The 8,495-nt window shown below is 34.7% G+C and overlaps 1 protein-coding gene across 1 annotated transcript; it reads left to right on the top strand.

Moving 5' to 3' along the window:
• On the top strand, positions 5,731–8,195 carry LOC107605759 (proteasome subunit alpha type-1-B). Its single transcript, XM_016307732.2, has 2 exons — positions 5,731–6,235; positions 7,429–8,195. Exons 1-2 carry the CDS (start codon positions 5,885–5,887, stop codon positions 7,915–7,917), a joined length of 840 nt encoding a protein of 279 aa, XP_016163218.1. The 5' UTR covers positions 5,731–5,884; the 3' UTR covers positions 7,918–8,195.

Here is an 8,495-nt window from a genome sequence, read left to right as displayed (position 1 = left end):
GGACGATAATAAATATATTATTATTCATGTTGGTTGGGCTCCACTTCCGTATAAGTTTTAAGTAGAATATCTGAACATGCATATGCGCAATAATTGTTAATAATTAATAAATCTATGCAAACGATAACAGTAAAAACAGCAGAGTTTGGTTCACAAGACACAGAAAAGTAGCTTCACAAAGGTTAGACCCGTGTTGTGAATCAGAAACCCCAAAGAGGCATTTGGTGTAAAAATGCTATAATTTAAATGGGACCACTAATTGTTATATATGAAGTTATGAACATTGAAATATAATTGGCTTTTTATATTCTTTCACTACGTGAAAAAAAAAATGTACTTCTACTACGACTCCAAAAATGTGGTTGGCCATTCATCATTATCGTCATTATGAGTGATCTTGAATTTCAGGGACTTAGATTATGATTGATTCACCAAAAACAAATTATTTCTGTTCTTTTCTGCAATCTAATGATGATCGCTTTCCTTAGGATACGAAATAAAGCATGAATATAACATTAACATGAACACAATCTAATTTACTTTGACTTAGATTATGCTAATATTTGTTTATAAAGTATTTTCCTCCTACATACGGATATAGCTAGCTAAGTCATTTTGACAATCATTGTTTTATTACATTAAAATTTAGGGTAAAGTAATAAATTGGTCTCTTACATTTGGGCGTAATTCTGTCCTTAAGGTTTAAAGTGTTTTATTTGAATCCAAAAAAGTTTCATTTAGCTTCAATTTAGTCCCACCGAAGGTTAAAGATAAATAATTAACGAAATGTCCTACATGACAGCAGTATAAGAACAAGGTCGATAATCTAGAGAATAAGTACAAGCTCCAGAGGCACAAAATCAACTGTGATGCATCAATACATTTATTTATTATTTTTTTATAATTAAAATGAAATATTTTCTATAAAACTGAAAAAATGTTAAATACATGTATTGATGCATCCACGGTTGATTTTGTGCCTCTGGAGCTTGTATTTATTCTCCAAATTATCAACTTTGTTCTTATACTGCTGTCATATAGAACATTTTGTTAATTATTTATCTTTGACCTCACGGTGGGACTAAATTGAAGTTAAATGAAACTTTTTTCAATTCAAATAGGACATTTTAAACTTTAAAGACCAAAACAGAATTACACCCAAACGTAGGAGACTAATTTAGTAATTTATCCTAAAATTTAAAAGGTTATATGTTCAATTCACATTTTTTTATTAACAATTAGTATTATTGCATGAGAATATTAAAATTAGAATACCACATATACACATTTGGCATAGATTTGTGGAAAGATATATATTTTGGGAAAGAATCCGGTTACGGAAACGATAAAAAATTTTGATGATGTATATAATGAATTGGTTATTTAGTCCAATAGAGATAAATAAATAAAACCACTCCACATATTACCCTAAATTCAAAAACTACCGTTCAATTATTTTACATCAAATTTTAAATTTCTCAATTTCAAATTTTTAAAAAATTCAGTTAGTTATTTTAAAAAAAAATAGTCATTCCAAATCTTAATTTACCAAAATATTTTACTCCAATATCCTCTTCTTTCTCAACCGGCTGCCACCCTCACCTTTATCAATAATCATCTCACTTCACCTCTAATAAAAATAAAGGTTAAGTATTTTTTTGTCCTTAACGTCTTGGGTGAAAATCAAAATCACTCCCGCCATTTTTTTATTATTAAAATCATCCTTAACGTTATAAAATCATCATTTTGTCTATAAACAATATTTTTTAGAAAATTTTCCCTTAAACAAAAATTGAAAAATCCTCCCTACCCTCACCACTAACTTCTGCATCATCATCACCATTATTATGCATCTCTTTCTCCCTTTCCTTATGGCCACCACCACTGCCACCATAACCATCACCATTGGCATTATAACTATCACACCTTTCTCTCTATTACTAGTTCATCATCCTAAATCACTACCACCCACCCACTACCCCCAACCTTTTTCTTTCCACCTAAACCCCTTTTTTTTGTGCAACAATTCAACAATTTAACAGAAATCATCAACCACAATCATCAACCGCAATAATTCAGCAATTTAACAGAAATTATCAACTGCAATCATCAACAAAATAAATTTAACAAAAATTTCAAATTAAAAAATAATTCAGCAATCATCAACTGCAATTTCAGATCCAAAATCAGCAACAACAGAAATTAAAAAAATTAGAAAGAAAGAAATGATGTTTATGTCCTTCAAAAATAAAAATAAAAAAACGTAAAAAAGGAAGAACGAAACCCTTGCCAGCGACAGTAAAGACAGAGCAGGTGTACAGCAATGATGGGGAGCAACGAAACCTTGCCTAGCGACGACGGAGCAGTTGAAACTCTATCGATGGCAGCGCAGCAGAACATAGCGTGACGAGAGAGGAACCAGAGCCCAAACCCCACGACAGTAAAGAGAAAGCTTGCGGATGCATAGAGAAGATGAGGGGAGCAGCAGAGGGTTGGCCTAGCAGTGACGGAGCGGCTGAACCCCGATGACGGCGGCGATGGGGAACACCAGTGACGGGGGTGCGACAAGCCCCAACAGAGAGAGAGATGAAGAACGACAAGCCCATCGCGACAAGTCCTACAGCCACAATGCGACGGCGGCGGCCATCCTCTTCCCTGTCGTCACCTCCCTCTTCTTCCGTTCCTTTTCTTTCTTCTTCCTATTTTGTTCCTTTTCTTCATTTTGGTTTTTTTGTTTTAAGTGGAAAGGGGTGGAAAAAAAGTTTGGGACGATTTTGATTTTCACCCAAGACGTTAAGGACGAAAAAAGTACTTAACCCTAAAAATAATCATCCACCTAAGGATAAAAATAATCATCTGCATACCTAATGAATTGAATATCCAACATTTTTTAATTATATATAACTAAACTCAATCCAATCACAATAATCATCCACATAAGAATTAAAAGAATCATCCGCATACCTACTAAAATGACCATCATAAACTGACCATTAAAGTAGATTAAGAAGATGAATGAACAGAAGAAGCAACCATGATCAAACTGGGTGCGGGAAAGGCTGCACGGCCGGCGGCGGGTGGGCAGCGCAAAAGAGACTGTCCGGCAGCGGGTAACAATGTTGATGTTCGTTTCATATGTATCATGAGTGACACATGAAGATGGTGCAACAAATCCTCCTTTCCCACATGAACATTCTATATCGACTTCCTAACAATTTCCTTGACTCAATCAATTCCATGTTCACTAGCCTTCAGCAGTGGCACCCTCCCCTCCTAACAGATCGAAAACAGCAGCAATTCGGGGCTCGTAAACAGCAGCAGCAACGGGAGAACGTGGTCGCAAAACAGAAACGGCTGCAATGGCGCTGGACTCCTGAACAGCAGCAGCGGTAGTACTGTAGTCGTGAACAAGAGTGGCGGCGGGAGAACGTGGTCACGATTATGGCGAGGACGTGAATTGGAGGTTACGGTGAGACTCCTAAATGTTAATCCTAAATTTTTAAATTTGAATTAAATAATTAATTAATTAATTATCTGATCTTAATTTCCTTTTTATCCTTATTATATACCATATACACTAAACTCATTGTCTCTCCATACTTTTTCTTTAAAAAATGATTGAATGACGGTTTTTTTTCCTCCAACATGCTTGGAAGTTTAATCCCATGAAATGTGAATATGTGATACACTAATGTATTTTTAATAATAAATTAATTAATTCAATAAAACGCCAGAATTAAATCAATTTTAGGTGGAAACTCAGCTACAGTCGATTTCACGTGAAGTTGATAGCTGAAAGCTGTTAGATGGTTTGACTGATTTAACTAAATTTTTATCTAACAGCTTTCAACTATCAACTTCACGTGAAGTCGACTGCACCTGAGTTTCCACCTCAATTTTATTATACAAAAAGTCCAAACTCATCTAAGAGCCAAAACCCGTCAAACTTTGTTTACAATAGTATAATACAATTTTTTTTTATAAAATCTCAAATACGTAGTTTTATATATATTGATTGATTTTTAATGTACACATAATATAATTATTTATACAAATAAAATAAAATGTAATAAATTTTTAAAACCAGATGCATAGTTGGATATTTGAAATTCATAATCACATGTCACAAATTAAAGTTCAAACGGGCAATTATAAAGGCAGCTAATTGATAAGATTGCTATTACGTCCATCAAAAAAAAAAAAATGTCAAAGCTCTAATGATGGTGGCTTTTTCTTCCTTTAGTATTGTCCTTCTTTTATTCTTTCACTCCTTTTAAAACAAAAAGAATGAACTAAAGTATCTTGTGTAGATCCTAATTCTTATTCTAGATCTACATGTTAATTAGTTTAAGGTAAAGAGGAAAAAGAAAAAGTTATGTTCAATGCATTATCGGCATGCAATCTTATTGTACCTAATTATGATGTGTTAGGTACTTCTTATGTGTAAAGCAGTTGTCGCTGTAGAGATGAGAAAACAAAAATTGTTGAGGCTTGACGTTAGTTACTTAATATTGCATTTTTTAAGATAGAAACACATTAATAATAAATATATAAATTTATTTATTTGTGAGAATATAGATAGAAATATATTTTTTTAAATAAGTTTTATGTGCTTGCATAGGACATGGTCGTCGCATAGCAAACTAAACATAAATAAAATAATTAGAACCATGTGGGAGCAAATCAACATGTTTGCTGCTAGTTGTAATTTGTGTAACCCAATATATATTTTTTCCTTATTCTCAAAAAGAAAGATAAATTATCAATTATTCGCAAAAAGCTTATGCATCGACAAAGTAAGAGAAATTACTTTAGGAGAATCTTGAACTAATGATGACATACATTAGTTGATTTCAATGCCTAAAGCAGCAAAAGTGAAAGATAATATTTCTTTCGTTTTAAAAATAAAATAAAATGACATGAACAATAATGTCCCCATGTATTAAAATATATACCTGCAAATAAGCTCATGGCTATGACATTCTTTCTTTTGAAAAAATTTTGGAAATCAATTCAAAATGTATTAGCATATGCATGCTATTGAAAATATCTTGAATCAATTTTATACATTGCGTGTGCATCAGGGCATGTGTAAATGTTAAATACTAAATAGTTATTTCTAAACCTTTTTATTTTTTACGGTATTTCCTAGTTCGATAGGCCCATCACTATTTCGTCGCAGATCTGAATTCCATTTAAGGATTTGTCACTAGTCAATAAGCTGCTGCATGCACAAAGCGGGATTCGAATTTTCGACCAGACACTTGTTTAAACGGATTAGTGAGCTAACCATTAGATCAACCCAACTTAGTTATTTGACTTATTTCTAACTTAATTTAACTTGAACTAAGTTGACCAACCATAGAGGTTATCGTCTATAAAGGAAAAAGTGAAAGCTTTGCACTTGCATAGTTTTTGGTTTTTGTGTATAGCTAAAATATTGGGCCAATATTCTTTTTTGTATTTTGGGCTAATAAGGCCATCACAATCTAGTTTTTGTCTCTTGTTGATCTTTAAAAACAAAATAAACAACCTAGTCCAAAAAAAAAAAAAGAAAAAAACCATAGAAGCAATACTCCATCGATTTTTGGAAGATTTCAAAGTTTTTTTTTTTACGGGTATTTCCAAGTTTAAAATGTTAGTTTTTGAATAATATACAAGAGTCTTACTACTTTCTTGAGCAATACGAAGAAAAATTTATAAAAATAAAATAAAATAAATAAATAAAGATGGGAGAAAGGAGAAAAAGAAAAGGATTGAGAATAGTAGCAAGTTTATTGCTTGTTTGGGGGTTTTCAGTTTTCACTCTTCAGCTGAGAAAGACAGAGAGAGAAGCGGAAACCAAACCCCAACTCCGAACCTACACCCAAACCTCTAAACGACAATGTTCAGAAACCAATACGACACCGACGTTACGACGTGGAGCCCCGCTGGGAGGCTCTTCCAGGTTGAATACGCAATGGAGGCAGTGAAGCAGGGTTCCGCCGCAATTGGCCTCCGATCCAAAACGCACGTCGTTTTAGCATGCGTCAACAAGGCCAACTCCGAGCTCTCTTCTCACCAGAAGAAGATCTTCAAAGTCGATGACCACATCGGCGTTGCCATCGCCGGACTCACTGCCGACGGCCGCGTTCTCTCGCGCTACATGCGCAACGAGTGCATCAACTATTCGTATACCTACGAGTCTCCTCTTCCCGTTGGACGACTCGTCGTTCAGCTCGCTGACAAGGCTCAGGTATCAAGGTTTAGGGTTTTCGGTTTTTTGTTACTGTTTTGGTTCTTGGATCGTGCAATTGCTGTGCTAGGATTAATTTTGTGTTTTGAAATGTTTGGATCTGTATATGCACTTTTGGTGTTTTTTTTTATTAATTTGAATTGTCAAATTTGACAGTGTTATAATTGTTGATTATGTTAATTGTGGTGAATTGATTGGTTTTTAGGTTTGTGGTGTTATTTTGTAACTGTGAGTGGTGATGAAGTGTGGAAGTTCTCTTTTCTTGATGAATTGAGGGTTTTGTAGTGTGGTTTAGTCATCTTGGTTATGATGAAAGGATTATTGTATTTGGCATCAGCTATTGCCAGATATATTCAAATTCCGCTCTTTTAAGTATTTATTACCTTGATTTTTGACTTTGTAGTGGTATTGAGTGTTAAAAAAAAAGTTTCTTTAAACTGGTACTGTTTTCTATAGTGTTAAATATGATATGCTGTGGTTATGCCGCTTATAGTTTGTACATTCGAACTAAGTGGCTGGAAATGATTACAAATCTGTTTTACTTTGTGATTTTTGTCTTCTGTTGTTGGATGTATTTGTGATGGACCTCAAAGTTAGTTATGGAATGTAAATTTTGAAATTTTGTCAATCTTTTCTTGTTCTGTTTGGAGGCTATTGAGCTGAGCTCTTAAATGTGAAATGACTAGTTAGTTGCATGCAAAAACGTTCTTAACAATCTTCTTCAGTGTCTTTGATGCTAATGTAATGGGGAAGCTATTTGGCTATGATGGGGAATCAGTTTATCTAGTGTGCCTTGTGGTGAGTTATAGTCATTGACTAGATGTGCTTCCTCTAATTTGGTTTGTGAGAGGCCATTGGTCCACAATCTGTCTGAAGTTTGAATAGCTCATTGAATCTGTGCAACATATTAATGGAGTGAGAGGAAATCTTGAATGGGGCAACATCTGTATTTAACACTTTTTTTGTGTTATGCATATCAAGGCATAATATCTATGTCATGCAACTCTATGTTTACCTGGCTTTACTTTGAAGATATGTGGTGGGGGTGTTGAAGATATATGCCACTCTATGCATATTAAGGCCTGCATAATGTCTATTTTGTAAATATCTACAAAATTGATGTATGAAAGAAAGAAGTATTTGCTGAATTTATTATAAGAGGTCTTTCTCTTGTGATGCAATTTTAATGGCAGGTTTGCACCCAGCGGTCATGGAAGCGTCCTTATGGGGTTGGCCTCTTGGTCGGTGGACTGGATGAATCAGGAGCTCACCTCTATTATAACTGTCCAAGTGGAAACTATTTTGAATATCAGGCTTTTGCAATTGGTTCTCGCTCACAAGCCGCCAAGACATACTTGGAACGCAAGTTTGAGAACTTCATGAGCTCCTCACGCGAAGAACTGATTAAAGATGCACTTATTGCAACTAGAGAGTCTTTGCAAGGTGAAAAGCTCAGGAGCTCCGTATGCACTATTGCTGTGGTTGGAGTTGGTGAGCCGTTCCACATTTTGGATCAAGAGACTGTACAAAAGTTGATTGATGAATTTGAGATTGTCAGGGATGATGAACCTCCGGCTGAACCTCAGCCTGCAGCTGAGCAGGATGCTCCTGCAGATCAGGGTACCGGTGCTGATCAAGGTGCAGCCGCTGCAAGTCCAGATGTTGCTCCTATGGACATTTGATAATTTAAGCTCCAGCGATAGAGGGGTTAAGAACAGTTATTTACAGATGAGTAGAATTCATGGTGAGTGTGTCATGGGAAAAAGATATCTCTCTGATGGATTTTATTTTCTTAATCTTGTTGGTTTATGCAATTCTTCCATGGCTGATAACTGAACAATTTAGTGATACCGTTTGATAGACTTTGAAAGTGTTTGATGGAACGCTCAATTTACGGCTTCATTCAAGGTAAATCTAGTGAAATTAATGGTGAAAAATGATGCTCAAAACTATTACCCAAGTTCTGATAATTTGGCCAATCTTTGAGGCATATGCACCATACAATGCATGAATGTTTGCGATTGTTCTATTAGCATATGATTTTCGTTTGTGGAGTGGGATGAAACTCGGTAGAAAGAAATGTTTTAGTTACAAATAGGGTAAAGAGAAAGAAATGTTTTTAACTTTACGGTGCTCAGCCTTATAAATTATTTGAATTTATGGCCTGGAATCAACCATATTTAGAGTCGTGTTTGAAATGTTTTTAACTTTACGTTAATTCAGAACTTTTGAAGAACTAAAAAAAATACGAATCTTCTCT

Source organism: Arachis ipaensis, chromosome B06, assembly GCF_000816755.2.
Source record: "Arachis ipaensis cultivar K30076 chromosome B06, Araip1.1, whole genome shotgun sequence".
Classification (NCBI taxonomy): domain Eukaryota; kingdom Viridiplantae; phylum Streptophyta; class Magnoliopsida; order Fabales; family Fabaceae; genus Arachis; species Arachis ipaensis.
Note: the sequence above shows the minus strand (reverse complement) of the source record. Positions and strands in the feature narration are given on the sequence as shown.

Excerpts from the sequence above, each read along its gene's own strand:
- LOC107605759 (XM_016307732.2), top strand. The coding sequence starts at position 5,885 with ATGTTCAGAAACCAATACGACACCGACGTTACGACGTGGAGCCCCGCT. Across the intron at positions 6,236-7,428 it reads AGCTCGCTGACAAGGCTCAG|GTTTGCACCCAGCGGTCATG; the intron begins GTATCAAGGTTT and ends TTTTAATGGCAG.